At 62.7% G+C, this 13,546-nt stretch overlaps 3 protein-coding genes across 10 annotated transcripts; 1 reads left to right on the top strand and 2 right to left on the bottom strand.

Annotated features, from left to right (window-relative positions):
• The first annotated feature begins 2,254 nt into the window (after positions 1 to 2,254).
• MLST8 (MTOR associated protein MLST8) lies at positions 2,255 to 6,907 on the top strand. Of its 7 annotated transcripts, XM_077142191.1 has the most exons (10): positions 2,255 to 2,272; positions 3,123 to 3,220; positions 3,639 to 3,930; positions 4,102 to 4,153; positions 4,233 to 4,395; positions 4,618 to 4,693; positions 4,776 to 4,928; positions 5,677 to 5,801; positions 5,940 to 6,103; positions 6,230 to 6,907. In XM_077142191.1, exons 3-10 carry the CDS (start codon positions 3,802 to 3,804, stop codon positions 6,346 to 6,348), a joined length of 981 nt encoding a protein of 326 aa, XP_076998306.1. In that variant the 5' UTR covers positions 2,255 to 2,272; positions 3,123 to 3,220; positions 3,639 to 3,801; the 3' UTR covers positions 6,349 to 6,907. The 7 variants fall into 7 exon arrangements, with proteins under 7 accessions (XP_076998306.1, XP_076998311.1, XP_076998305.1 ...); XM_077142196.1 differs by lacking the exon at positions 2,255 to 2,272 and having other exon boundaries at positions 3,105 to 3,220; positions 4,618 to 4,651; XM_077142190.1 differs by lacking the exon at positions 2,255 to 2,272 and having other exon boundaries at positions 3,105 to 3,220.
• BRICD5 (BRICHOS domain containing 5) lies at positions 6,550 to 10,291 on the bottom strand. 2 transcript variants are annotated; one of them, XM_077142207.1, is made up of 7 exons: positions 10,222 to 10,291; positions 8,324 to 8,721; positions 8,071 to 8,190; positions 7,732 to 7,875; positions 7,545 to 7,646; positions 7,101 to 7,254; positions 6,550 to 6,966 (listed from the first exon to the last, which is right to left on the bottom strand). In XM_077142207.1, the coding sequence occupies exons 2-7, from the start codon at positions 8,402 to 8,404 to the stop codon at positions 6,872 to 6,874; spliced, it is 696 nt and encodes a 231-aa protein (XP_076998322.1). In that variant the 5' UTR covers positions 8,405 to 8,721; positions 10,222 to 10,291; the 3' UTR covers positions 6,550 to 6,871. The 2 variants fall into 2 exon arrangements, with proteins under 2 accessions (XP_076998322.1, XP_076998323.1); XM_077142208.1 differs by lacking the exon at positions 8,071 to 8,190.
• PGP (phosphoglycolate phosphatase) lies at positions 9,252 to 12,032 on the bottom strand. The gene is made up of 2 exons (XM_077142198.1): positions 11,393 to 12,032; positions 9,252 to 11,264 (listed from the first exon to the last, which is right to left on the bottom strand). Exons 1-2 carry the CDS (start codon positions 12,030 to 12,032, stop codon positions 10,939 to 10,941), a joined length of 966 nt encoding a protein of 321 aa, XP_076998313.1. The 3' UTR covers positions 9,252 to 10,938.
• Between the last annotated feature and the right edge of the window lie 1,514 nt (positions 12,033 to 13,546).

The raw sequence follows: 13,546 nt of genomic DNA, 5'->3' as shown, positions 1-13,546 counted from the left end.
GGAGGAGGGGCCGCTGAGCCAGCAGAATCGTTAAGGCTCAGCCTCGAGTGCAGCTGGCAGCAGCTTCACTGCAGCCCGGCCTGGCCGCCTTCCCAGCTGCCCCGGCTCCTGCCACCAGTCTGCGCTTGCTCGGGTGCTGCCCCCTCGCCGGCCCCTCCTGGCCCTGCCAAAGCCCCTCATCTATAACATGGGGGTGATGGCTGTACCAGTCCCCTGGGTTGCCGGGGCATGCAGTATATGTGAACTGCCATCGCTTTATCATTCTCATCAGTGCCACCTGTTGGCAAGTGGTCAGGGAGTGTTTGGCACAATACTGGTGACCAACAGCACACCCTTCCTACCTGGCAGGGACGCTGGGGGCAGCTCAGGTTGGGGGGGGAGGCTGGCCCAATTTGTCAGTGCCCGTGGCCACTGGCAGCCTCCCGGCTGAGCCCCCACAGAAAGGGCACGCAGCTCACCTGGGCCACAGGTAGTACCCTACAGGTGCCTGAGTCTCCCAACCTTCCTGGGGCCTCACCCTCTCTCCTCAGCTCCTCCTGCCAGGAGTTTCCAGCAGCTCCTTCTTAGACTCCTCCAGAATCCTTCCCCCGCTGGAGCAACTCCTTCCTCTGCTCGCCTTCTGGCCCCTGCTCTCCACGGCCTCGGGGCCTGCAAGCGGCCGGCCCTAGGCAGGCTCCCATCTGCGGGAGGATGCTGGAAGGGACAGACAGGTGCAGGGGCTGCCACAGGAGCAGAAGGGGAGAGGTCAGGGGAGAGTGGAGCTGAGAGGGTAGGGCTGGGCAGCCCTGGGTTCTGCTGTGCTCCAGGTACCAGCCTCAGACACATGACTCGGAGCCGCTGAGCCTTAGTTTCCCCCTCTCCAAGTGGGAGGGGCTTGTCTCCAGCCCAGTCATTGGGAGGACTCAGGGAGGCACGGAGGTAAAACACCAAGCAACCCAGAAAGTTAGATGTGTGAGCCACAGGAACCAGCAAGCCAGCGCAAAGAACCGACAACGGGGCCTCAGGCAGGTCTGGTGTGCCCACGCCCATGGCAGCACCATTCACAAGAGCCAAAAGTGGAAACAAGCCAACGTCCAGCAATGGTGAGCAGATGCGGCCAACGTGGTCCTTGGGTGCAGGCCATAAGCAGGGGGAGGTCCTGCCATGTGCCACAGCACGGGCGACCCTGTGGTATGATCTGCTTTTATGAAATGTCCAGAAGAGGTAAATCCACTGAAAGAGAAAGCAGAGTGGTGACTGCCAGGGGCTTGTGGGAGCCCGGTACAGGAGTGACTGAATGCTGGGTATGAGGTTTTCTTTTGGGGTGATGAAAATGTATTGGAACTAGATGGAAGTGCTGTTTACACAACACTGGATATACTAAATGCCTCTGAATTCTTTCAAATGGTTTTAATTTGGAAAGAAAACAATTTTATAATGGTAACGTATGTACAATGTAACATTAGCAATGGTTAATTTTCTGTTACATGCACTTGGCCTCAATTAACACCAAAGAGCCGAGCACCATGTCCAACACCCAGGAAGCCCTCAGAAGCCCTGAACCCGGCTGCAGACCAGGAGCCGGTAGGTGGCGAGGGCTGGGGAGGAGGAGCGTGTGGTGAACTCCAGGAGGCCCGTGCAGAGGCGAGGCGAGGCGAGAAACCCCGGACCAAGGATCTGGAGGGCCACGAGGCTGCCCCAAGGCCTCTAATAGGGTTTAAAAAGATGGTCGTGCAATGTGGAGGATGGACCAGAGGGGACGAAAGCTGGTACAGGAAGGCTAGCTGGGAGGTTGCTGGGGTGAGGGAAGGGTCGTCTGGGGTCCATAGGGGCAGGGAAGGGGTGAAATGCGGGGCAGGCGCAGGCACACAGAGGGGAGGCTGTTTTGGGCAGGGAAAGTGGGGATGTCCCTGAGCCTCCACTGTGCAACGTCTAACCTGCGCCGGGTAGGTCTGAGGCCCAGGAAGCGGTCTGAGCCGGGATCGGTGTGGACCTGAGCCCCCAGGGACGGTGTGGTGTGCAGACAGAACTCTGGAGGGCACCAGCCTTTGGCGGAGGGCAGAGAAAGAGACTAAGTGGGGGGCAGCCACAGGAGCAGACCACCCCTGGAGACCAGCTCAGGAAGCCAGGAAAGGGGACATTTCAGGAGCGGCATTGCCAGCCACTAGGCAGGACTGGGAAGAGGCGGAAGGAAAAGTATCCACTGGACTTGGCAGAGGGAGGCTGCAGGCGGCCTTGTATTTCCCCTGGAGAGCTGGGGGTGAAAGCCAGGTTGGGAGAGTAGAGGATGGAGGTGAGCTGAGGAAGGGGAACTAGCAAGGCAGTGAGGACAGCTCTTTGAAGAAGGGGGCGAGAGAGGCAGCTGGAGAGAGTTTAGGGGCTGCTTTATGGTGCTTCAAGACTGAGGGGAAGGAGGGAGGGGTGGTGGGGAAGGTACAGGAAGGCTCCTGGGCCCCAGGAGGCCCGGTCCCCCGGGCCTGGGTGGACAGGAGGGGGCTTGGCCTAGCTTGAAGGCCCAGATATGCCTCCTCTGTGGTCAGAGGAAGGAAGGGGGTGGGGGCGGGGGCTGGCGGCTGAGTCCTAAGTGTGAGGGAAGCAGTGGGAGTGCTCCTCCCCAGGGCTCTGATTCTCCAGGAGGGAGGGAGAGGCCACATGCACGGCGTGTGGAGAGCAGGGCAGGGCCAAGAGGCAAGAGGGACAAGGTTTTGAAGGGTCTCTGAGCTGAGGGGGCAGTTGCCGAGGGTCAGGCCAGGCCTGGACAGGCCCCAAAGATCCTGGGGTAGGGCTGCCAGGTCCAGCAAAGACAACACTACAGGGCTCCCAGGTCATTTGGATTTCACCTGAGTCGCGCATCATTTGTCCCACGTAACATATGGAATATAATTCTAGAAACCCTTATCCGTTATTTGCCTGAAAGTGAAGTTTAACGCCGGCCTGGACTTTACCGGGCAACTCCGTCCCTCGGTGTGCGGGGGCCAAGCCTGGGGAGTGGGTGGCCTTGGAGGGGGGCGGGTGCCATGTCCGGGGACGGCCGGGCCCCCCCCCCTCCCCCCCCCCCCCCCCCCGCTCTGGTCTCCCCGCGCAGGCCCCTTCCGGTTCTCCCGCGAGGCCCCCCGCCCCAGCTCTTTGGTCTCGCCCTGAAGGCCCATCGATAACTCTACGCTCGGCCTCGGCCTCGATCGACGCGCTCCGGCTCCTCTCGCCGTCCTGAAGCACGGCGGAGAGAGGCGCCGCATGTAAGGTATGGAGGCCGCGGGACGAGGGCTGGGAGGTGGCTGCCGGGTGGCCGGGAGGCGCGGCCGGGGGAAGCCGGGCCGGTTAGACGGCGCCAGGGCGGTCGGCGGAGCACGAGGGAATCGGGGGTCCAGCCAGACGGCGCCCCTGCCCGTCAGATCCTGTCGCGCCTAGTACGCATGCGCAGCCGCAGCGCTCGCCTGTCCGCTCCCCCACGCATGCGCGGCCCGCCCCTGCGGCAGAAGGGGCGTCCCGGGCGCGACTGCCCCCTGCCGGCCGCGTGTGGGTCGGCGTCCCTACCGGCTGCCTGGGGCGGGGAGTGGAGCATGCGCCCTGGGGTCCCCGCGGTGCCTTCGCCGGCCGTCGCGCCTGTCCCTGAACCTCGCTGAGCCTCAGTTTACCTATCTCTAAAATGGGGGCGACAGGACCTGTCCTGCAGCACCGAGTGAACCTGTCACCTGCTTCGCATGCAGAGGGCAGTCCCTGAGTACCACACACCTTTCGCTTTTCCGGATGCTCTGACAGTTGAGAGCCCTGCCGTTCAGGTTCCGACCCTGTGCAGGCCGCGGTCTCCTCAGCAGCCCCGCCATGAACACCTCCCCGGGCACGGTGGGCAGCGACCCCGTCATCCTGGCCACTGCCGGCTATGACCACACGGTGCGGTTCTGGCAGGCCCACAGTGGGATCTGCACCCGCACCGTGCAGCACCAAGACTCTGTATCCGCCCCCAGGGCTGGGCATGCCGGCCAGCTGGCTGGCCCCGGAGTGGAGGTCGGGTGGGGGTGGGGGTCGCACGGACCAAGGCCTGCGGAGGGCATGATGCAGGCCGCCCCGCGCGGGTCTCCGGGCCCCTGGCCCCCTTTCTGGCATCCTCCTTAACCTGCTCAGCAGGTGAACGCACTTGAGATCACGCCAGACCGCAGCATGATTGCCGCTGCAGGTACCTCTGACCCTCAACCCCTGACTTTGGCGGGTGGCTCTGGGTAGAGCCCAGCTTAACGTTGGGCCTGTGCCCCCAGGTTACCAGCACATCCGCATGTACGACCTCAACTCCAATAACCCCAACCCCATCATCAGCTACGATGGTGTCAACAAGAACATCGCATCGGTGGGCTTCCACGAGGACGGCCGCTGGATGTACACAGGCGGGGAGGACTGCACCGCCAGGATCTGGGACCTTAGGTGAGGTGTGGGCTCAGGGATAGGCCCCTGCCATGCAGAGGATGAGGCAGGGCTTTGAGTGCAGGTGACTTGAGAGAAGTGAAGAAAGCAGGACGGGGCAAGGACGGAGCCAAAGAGCTCCCCCTCTGCATTCGTCCATGCGTTTCCTGATGAGGTGGCCAGGTAGACAGGGCACCCATAACACCTGCCACAGAGGGCAAGCTCCACCCCCCCCCTCCCCAGGTCCCGGAACCTGCAGTGCCAGCGCATCTTCCAGGTGAATGCACCCATCAACTGTGTGTGCTTGCACCCCAACCAGGTGACGGAGCCTCATGGGGCCAGGTGCTCTGGGGCGGGGGAGGGCTGAGGTTCTGCCCAGCCTCACCTCACCTGCACTCCAGGCAGAGCTCATCGTGGGAGACCAGAGTGGTGCCATACACATCTGGGACTTGAAAACCGACCATAACGAACAGCTCATCCCTGAGCCCGAAGTCTCCATCACGTCTGCCCACATTGACCCTGATGCCAGCTACATGGCAGCCGTGAACAGCACTGTGAGTCCCAGGGGCTGGGGGAGCTGGCTCAGCAGCCCCAGCCCACATCGCCCCCAAGGCCTCGCAACAAGTGTGCTTTGCCACCCAGCCTCCAAACCAGAGACCTGGGTGTGGGTTCCGAGGTCACCCTCTTGCACTCCACCGTGAATCTGTTTTCAGAATCTGTCTGTCCATTTCCTTCCTCTTCGTTGCCTGACAGTGGCCCTAGCCTCAATGTGGCCTCCCCTCTGACTCCCCCAGCCCCCAATCTGTTCTTCCAAGGGCACTTGAATATCCTTCCACAGTCCAGCCTACTGGCCTCGCCCCTGTGTTTAGCCCCCGCCATACCCTGGTTCCTGACCGTGGCTTGCAGTATGCTGCAGTGGCCCCTGCTCTCCTCTGGTCTCGTACTCTCCTTTTGGCTTCTGCTAAACCTCAGTGAGTTCTGTGTTCTCCCCTCCTCTGTGCATCTGTCTGGGCTGTCCCCTCTGTCTGAGGTGTCCACGTCCTACCCTGATCGCCACTCCCTAGCCCCGCTGGCCAGCAGCATTCTCCAGGTAGGCTCCCCGTGTCGTGGGCCGGGCATGGCTGCCTGTTGGTGGCTGCAATGACCCTTGGATGGGTCCAGGTCCCCAGTGTGCTCCCTTTAGGCAGGATCAGAATGACCTGTCACCTGCACAGTCGGCCCCTGCTGTTGGGTGGCAGCCCCTGGACCCCGGCTCAGACTGCAGGCTGCCAGGTGCCCCGTGACTGCTCTCCTACCCCACAGGGAAACTGCTATGTCTGGAACCTGACGGGGGGCATCGGCGATGAGGTGACGCAGCTCATCCCCAAGACCAAGATTCCCGCGCACACGCGCTATGCCCTCCAGTGCCGCTTCAGCCCTGACTCCACGTGGGTGTGGGGACCTGGGGACCAGGCTGGGGTCAGGGGCTGCCAGGGGTTCAGGGGCCGGGTCGGGGCCCACCTAGTGATCGGTGGGAGTAGCTGCTGGAGAACATCCATTGTCCCCACGCTGACCCCCCACCCTAGGCTCCTTGCCACCTGCTCGGCTGACCAGACGTGCAAAATCTGGAGGACGTCCAACTTCTCCCTTATGACTGAGCTGAGCATCAAGAGCAGCAACCCTGGGGAGTCATCCCGTGGCTGGATGTGGGGCTGTGCCTTCTCCGGAGACTCGCAGTACATTGTCACAGGTGAGCCCTGCCCACCCTGCTTCCCCACCCCAAACCCACCCTGCTGCGGTTCCTGGCACCGACCCCCCAGTTCTGCCTGGGCTGGGGCTGTGCCCAGAGCTGCTACCTCTTCCTCCCTCCCTCCAGCTTCCTCCGACAACTTGGCTCGACTCTGGTGCGTGGAGACTGGAGAGATCAAGAGGGAGTATGGAGGCCACCAGAAAGCTGTCGTCTGCCTGGCATTCAATGACAGTGTGCTGGGCTAGCCTGTGCCCCTCAGGATTGTAGGCAGCCTCCTGTCAGTCGGGACTGACTGATGCAGGCTGCGCTCAGCTGGATGTGCTTGGACAGCCCCCAGGTCCGAGGGCACCCCATGGGCCAGCCTTTGCCAGCAAGACCAACTGGACCTCTGGGCTACCCTGGACCTCCTCGGCCAGCCTTGACCTACCAGGCTGGCCTGCCCTGCGGCATTCTCAGCCCAGACCTGCTTCTCTGGATGTGACGGGTTCAGGAGGCCTAGCTCAGGCCTGGCTGTAGGTGACTGGGCTGGGCTAGCCTGCGTTCACCTGAGACTGTGGAGATATCTGGGCCTGGAGCCACTGAAGAGGACCTGAGGCTGGTGGCCCACTTCCTAAGCTAGTGCTCCCCCCTCCCCCCTGATGCCTTGGGTCCTGAGGCCACAGAGAACACCGCCACAGCTGGGTGGAGGACTTTATTCATCCCAGCTGACCTCTGTGGTGCTGGCAGCCAGCTGGCCAGCTGGTGGAGACCAGGGCCAGGCTGGGAACTTTAATCTGGTAGGTAATAAAAACAGACTGACACGCAGATGTTGCTGGGAAAGCAGATGTCGATGCAGAGATAGATCAGCCGCTGCCTTGGGGGCCCTGGGGGGAGGAGGCTCCATGAATCCCAGAGGTCCCTGGCCCCAGCTGGGCTGGGCACCCTCAGCACCCCAGTGTCCTGCGGGAGCTCTGGGCCCCTGCATGCAGCCTTGCCAGGTATGTGCTGCGTGACTCACCGTCCACTCGGCGGGCCCAGTAGATGGGGGTCTGTGCACAGAGCTGCTGCACCGAAGCCCCCACTTGGGTGGGGTCCACCTCATGCCTCCCTAGCACAGCCAGCAGCTCCTGGGCATAGGGGGTGTCCTGGCTGGGGCCGTGAGACCCTCGGGCCTGCAGAGAAGAGTCTGGTGGGTCGTGGGGAGAGAGGGCAGGAGGGAGCACCTCAGCAACTCCTGGCTAACCAGGGCTCAGGCACCCCAGGGGTCCCCATGCGATGTGGGTCCTGGCTCCTGACCTGCAGGACTGACCAGCCCTTGGCCCTTGTCAGCAGCCTCTGCCAGGGAAGAGAGAGCTTTCTGTTCCCCTGAAACCCGAGCCCCGGCTGTCCCCTAGCCTGGGCTGTACAGGGGACTCTTTGTCTGGCCTAGGCCGCGGTGCCCAGCTCTGCGGGGGCTGCTCACCTGTGAGGCATCCACCAACAGCTGAAGGGTCTCCCGATCCCCTGGCTCCATTGGGCGCAGGAAGCAGGCCCGCAGTTCCGCGGGGCGGTAGCAGACGCAGCCCTGGGGAGGCAGCAGGTGAGACTGGGCTGCCCTGGATGCCAGGGTCTCCCCGACTACAGGTGGGGGTCCCTCTCAGTGCACTCACACTCTGTCCGTCCATCAGCACCACCCAGCTGCGGTTGCTCCGAGGGGGGGTCACCACGATGGTCACCACCTTCTGAGCCACGTCCACCAGGGTGGTTTGGTTAGACTGGGACCCCCTTGAGTCTGGGGAGGTCAGGTGCAGCACCTGCAGCAGTGGCAAGGGGGTGGGGGGATGGCGGAGGCCAGAGCTGAGTCTGGCTGTGGGGGCTGGTCCTCCCACCATCCCATGTGAGTGGTTCTGGCTTCTCTGACCCCTTGTTCCCCTGGGGTGCTGGACCTGCTGGCCTTTTCCTCTCTCCCCACTGCTCGTGCCCCTGCCCAGGACCTCAGGTGGGCTCACCTTGGCAGGGCCATGGGCAGAGCCGAGCAGCCCCCCGGCCACAGTCCCAGCAGTGGCTGCAGCCAGCAGGAGCAACAGACCTAGGGCTCTCCAGCTCACACAGCTGGACTTGGTTTTCTCCTGGGAACACATGGGGGTCAGTAGGGCGTGCAGCAGGGACCCCTGGGGTGGGCTTGCCTAGGGTAGGTGTGGCAGGAGGTGGGTCCTTGCCACAGTCCCAGGCAAGGGCACTGGGGTGGTGGGGGACACTCACCCCAGCAGGCCCGGGGCGCTCAGCGAGGCAGTTCCCCTGCTCCATGCTGCAGCCACTGCCGACAATGAGCTGATTGTCCATGGCCCAGGATGCCTCTGATGAGCCAAATGACAGTTCCCCTCCCTTGCTTGGTTATCTGACACCTGGGTCAGGGCCAGGCCAGCCCCCTCCACTCACCTGGAGGGGCTTGTCACCATGCCTGGCTATTGAAAACCAGCCTGTGTGGACCAGGGAGCATGGCCATAGGGGAAGTTGCGGCCTGCTGACTGGCAGCGGTGAGCCTGGGCCCTACACCTTGTCAGGTTCGCTTGGGGGCAGATTTGAAGTTCCCTGAAAAGGCCTGCTCCTCTTGGGTTTCCTCTACTTCCAGAATGGGAAGAGGGGGTGGCAGCCTCAGGCTGGGGAATGAACCATCAATAAACACATTGGCAAGGCACGGGTGGGGGGCCCTGGCCACTACCTTCTTCCCCTGTGCAACCCCAACCGCAAGCACCAGAGGCCAGTCCACCGTGAGCACAGACTGCGCAGAACCCCGCATGCCCCAGGAGGCCAGGCCAGGTCTGGGGTCCTGCCACCCTGTCTTCCTGCTAACCGAATGCCATCACCTGGGCCCTGGCCCGCTACACCAGCAGCCTGACGCTGCTGCCCGAGCACTGCCCGGCACCCACACCGCTGCCTGAGCACTGCATGCCGTCTCAGACAACCTGGGACCTACCCCTGCTCTGGGATTTCCCCTTCTGGACTCGTTCTTTGTCCAGAGCTGGCCCCTCTGTAAAGGGCCTGAAATGGGGTGCTGCCAGGTGGTCAGGGTAACAGCTTGGGAACTGGAATTCCGGGGACAGGCTTCTGCTGCTTGTAGTCCTCCCGCCCCACCCCCCACCCAGGCCAGAACAGCTGTCGCCGCGGTGTGAAAAAGGCAGGCCTGGAGTCGAGCAAGTTGGAAAGTTTACTATGCGTTCGGGTACACAGTGTGAGCCCTGTGGGAGGGGGGGCGGCGTGCGGGCTCTGGCCACTGCCTGACAGGTGCGGGGGGTTGCCGAGGCCGCCCTGCTGCGTGCTCCTGGTGTGGGTGACGACGCCCTGACAGGCCTGCTCAATATCAGACCCACCTTGAGCCGACCTCGCAGAGCCAAGGTCAGCTCCACCAACCGCACAGGCGCGGGCCTCCCTCGCGGTTCCGCCTGGAGCAGCCACTCACCAGCCTGCAGCAGAGCCCAGAGCCCAGAGCCGAAGACTCAGGATGCCCTTTATTGCTCTGAAAACTCTAGAGGACAGGTGTGACCCTAGGTGCTAGGATGGAAGTCATGGGCCGTGGTCGGACACCACTGGGCGCAGGGCAAAGGACCGGGAAGAAGTCGGCTGAAAGGAACAGCTTCCCAGGCTTTGCCCCACAAGTGTCTGCTTGTCAGGCCAATCCCCTGAGGTCAGCAGGCCAAGGAACAGACAGAAAAAGTCATGGCCCCTGCCAAGAACCCTTGGCTGGCTGGTAGACCTTGCCAGACCTCCCAGTGGCAGACAAGGGAGTCCAGGTGGCCCTAACCCCCACCCCAACCGAGGGGACATCAAGACAGGAAGAGGCCAAGGCTTTTTACAAGCTTCCTGGAGAAACCTCCCCCTTGCCGCCCTCAGAGGGTGCCCTGGGTGAAGGCAATCCTTGGCCTGCACACGCCTGAGACTGTGCCCCTGGCTGCGGGGCTCGAGGCTTCTCCAGTGGGAATTCCCCTACGAGACAGAGCACAGCTATTAATCAACACATTTGATATCAATCCCAGGGCTTGACAAAGTCCTCAGAAAGCTTACAAAGATTTTTGGTGCCAGCACTGCTCTGAGCGCCCTGACCCCAAGTCCAGAATTCAGCATTGCACCCTCCCGGCTGCTCGGCCACCAATGTGACATACTCAGTAAAAGTCACTGGATTTAAAAGCGCATGTGAGACAGCCGATGCTTGGCCAGGATGACTTACAGAACTATGCAACTGTGCGTGGGGCGCAGCCCTGGGGATCTGAAACGGAACAGACACTTAATTGTGACATCACAGCGGTTTTCGAGGAAGTGGGGACAGGGGCAGAGCTCAGCGCCCCACACCCCAGAGCAGCGAGATGCCCCCCCTGGAAAAGAGGCCCCTCCTCCATTCCTGCCATCCACACAAGAAGTCTGGAGGCAGTGGTAGGCCCCTCTGCTGGAGGCCCACGCTGACACCGCCCTGGCGGGCTCTGTAACCTTCTCAACAGTTGCGATGACCAGCCCCCACTACCCTGCAAAGGGGCTTCATCCCTGAACGAATTTCTCAACAAAACACATGACACACAGCCCCAGACCCACCTCAATCCTAGCAGCAGGTCCCAAAGCCATACTGAGCCACCCTTGCCAACAGCACCCAAGGCCCTGGACCCCAACCATGGCCTCCAAGCTTAAAAGTGCATCTTAAAATACAAGCATCTGTAAACACAATCAGCCCCAAACGTTTACTCACAAGGTAACAACTAATGCCTCTGCTTAGCTCACAGTACTTTTTTGAAGCCAACTGGCTAAGTGGAGGCTTAAGCCTCAGCTATGAATTGGGGTAACTGATATTCAATTTTTTTTTTATTCTGGAGGTTAAAGACACTAAATCTTTAACCTTGAAGGGCGGGCAGAAGGTCGGCTATGCTGTCAACGTAGAAATCAGGGACCATTTTCTTCTTGGCCAGGCTGTCACTTTCCTGATTGCTCTTGACGTCCTCGAGGGTGGAGACTCCAGTGAGAGTCAGGACGGTCTTCAGGCCACAAGTGACGCCCAGGAGGATGTCCGTGTCCAGCCTGTCCCCCACCATGACGGTGCGCTCGGGGTTGATGCCGTACTCCTGAGACACGCAGTCGAAGATGAAGCGGCTGGGCTTGCCTATGACATCGGCCTGGCGCTGCGCGGCCATCTCCACGGCGCGCACCAGGCAGCCGGTACCTGCGGGGCGGAGAGGGAGGCAGAGAGGGAGCGCCCGGGGTCAGAGCGCGGCGGGGCCGCTGTGCGGGGCGGGTGGCACGGCCCGCCCGGCCCGGGGCCGCCTCCCGCCCCCCGCGGGGCGCACCGACCCGCGATGAAGCGGCCGTTCTCGAGCGGGAGCCGGTTGTCCATGTTGGTGCCCACGAGCAGGCAGCCGGGCTGCTGCAGGTAGCGCACGGCCTGGAGGAGCTTCATATAGCTGAAGTGCGGGTCGAAGCCCACCACCACCGCGCGCACGCCGGGCTCCAGCGGCGCCGTCAGCCAGTCGCCGGGGCCGTCGCCCTGCAGCGGTTCGGGCCCCACGCCCAGGCAGGTGACGCCCACGGCCTCCAGCTCGGCCGCCAGGGCCGGGCTGCCCAGCACGTAGGCCTTGGGGCCCGGCGCGCCCGCCAGGCGCTGGCGCAGGTAGAGGGCCGTGCAGTAGGCCGTGCCGAAAACCTCGCGGCCCGCGCCGGGCCCCGCCGGGCCGCCGAAGCCCAGGCGCCGCAGCTTCTCGGCGTAGGCCGCGCGCGTCTTGCTGCTGTTGTTCGTGATGAAGCCCAAGCGCTTGCCGCGGGCCCGCAGCGCCCTCAGCGCCTCGGGCGCACCGGGCACCGCCGTCTCGCCGCGCCACAGCACGCCGTCGCAGTCGAACAGCAGCGTGTCCACGTCGGCCAGCAGCGCCCGGGCCCGCTCGGCGCTCAGCCGCACGCAGCGGGCGTCGTCACCGCCGGCCTCCGCCGCCGCCATGGCCGCCCGCCGCCACCGGCCGCCGCCGCCGCCGCCGCCGCCACTGGCTGCTCCTCGCAGCCGCCCGCCGCGGCGCCTGCCACGCCCCCTGCGCGCCCATTGGCCCGGCGCCGCACGCGCGCCGCTCATTGGACGCTGCTTGCGCCAATCCGCCCCCGCCTCCCGCGGGCTGCAGGCTCTCGGCGCCAACCGGCGCGGGGCAGCGCGGGGAGACGGGAGGCCATTGGCCGTCGGGCTAGGGGCGCCACGGTGATTGGCTGGAAGGTCGCCAACCGGCATTCGGAGCGAGGCGTCCATTGCGGAAGCGTTGCGGAGGCTCGGTCCGTCGCAGGAAATGTAAGGTTGCTTTTCATTGGTCACCGCAGAGCCGCGCTCCCATTGGACGATAGTGGTCAGCCTAGGTGACGGAGGCCCTCATTAAGTGACCCGGCTGGGCTGGCTGCAGATTGGCTGGGCTCCGTGGCGGCCTCGCGGGCGGGGCTGGCCGCAGGAGTGCGGGGTCCGCGCCACGTGGGTACCTTTGCCGGGCCGGTGCGCCCTCACCAACCAGCCTGCAAGCTCGCCCCGGGTCTCGCGCCAGCCCGCGGACTTCTGGGGTCTGGCTTCCTAGGCGCCGCACGGTGGATGGAAAGCCATTGGTCTTTGATCTCCTGCGGGTGGACAGTGCGGCTCTTCCCGGGATGCTGCCGGGCCAGCACGTGCACTCCTCGCTTTTGGAGATATGCACAGCAGGGGCCTCAGGGTCAGGGTAGGTGCGGATTTGCCACTAGTCATTGCTGTTGGATTTTTATTTCTAAAATATAATTGTGATAACACATATATATGATATATATAAGATTAAAGTTACCATTTAACCCCCTTAGTTATTTGTTTTAATGGTCTCCTGTGGCCAGAGGGCCGACTCTGCCAGGCTAGCCAGGCCTCTAACCCCTAGCTGGGAACATCCCTGTTCCTCTTTGGGCCTCAGCTCCTGACGCCACACCTCCAACCTTCCAGGCAAAGCCAGTGACTCTCCCCAAGGCCATGTTTGTGCAGTGGTCCTTTACACTGGGCTCTTTGCTGGCCTGGTGACCCCTGGAAGACAGGAGACACCCCCACAAGTGCAGGACCCACAAAGTGCTTCTGTATCGAGCATCCCACCAGGAGGAGAGCATCTTACTCCCTGCTTCCCTCTACACAGGTTTGCTGGTGGAGCCGACCCTGGGAAGAACCAGATTTGATGTGGTCAAGTCCTCACTCGTACTGGAAGGCAAGAGCCTTGAATATATTATTAGTTAAGATGAGGCCAGGCTGCATTACGGTGGGCCCTTAGTTCAATGACTGCTGTTGCAGACACAGTAAGACAGAGAGAGAGAGAGAGAGAGAGAGAGACAGACAGATAGACAGACAGACATGTACCGAGGCAGAGCTAGAAGGATTGTCATGGATTACAGGGCCCTGCCAGAACCCTTTAGACTTCAGAGGAAGCCTGGCCCTGCTGACCCCTAATTGTGGACTACTAGCCTCCAAGCTGA

Source organism: Tamandua tetradactyla, chromosome 23 (genome assembly GCF_023851605.1).
Source record: "Tamandua tetradactyla isolate mTamTet1 chromosome 23, mTamTet1.pri, whole genome shotgun sequence".
Lineage (NCBI taxonomy): Eukaryota > Metazoa > Chordata > Mammalia > Pilosa > Myrmecophagidae > Tamandua > Tamandua tetradactyla.
This window is presented reverse-complemented; position numbering and strand designations above follow the sequence as displayed.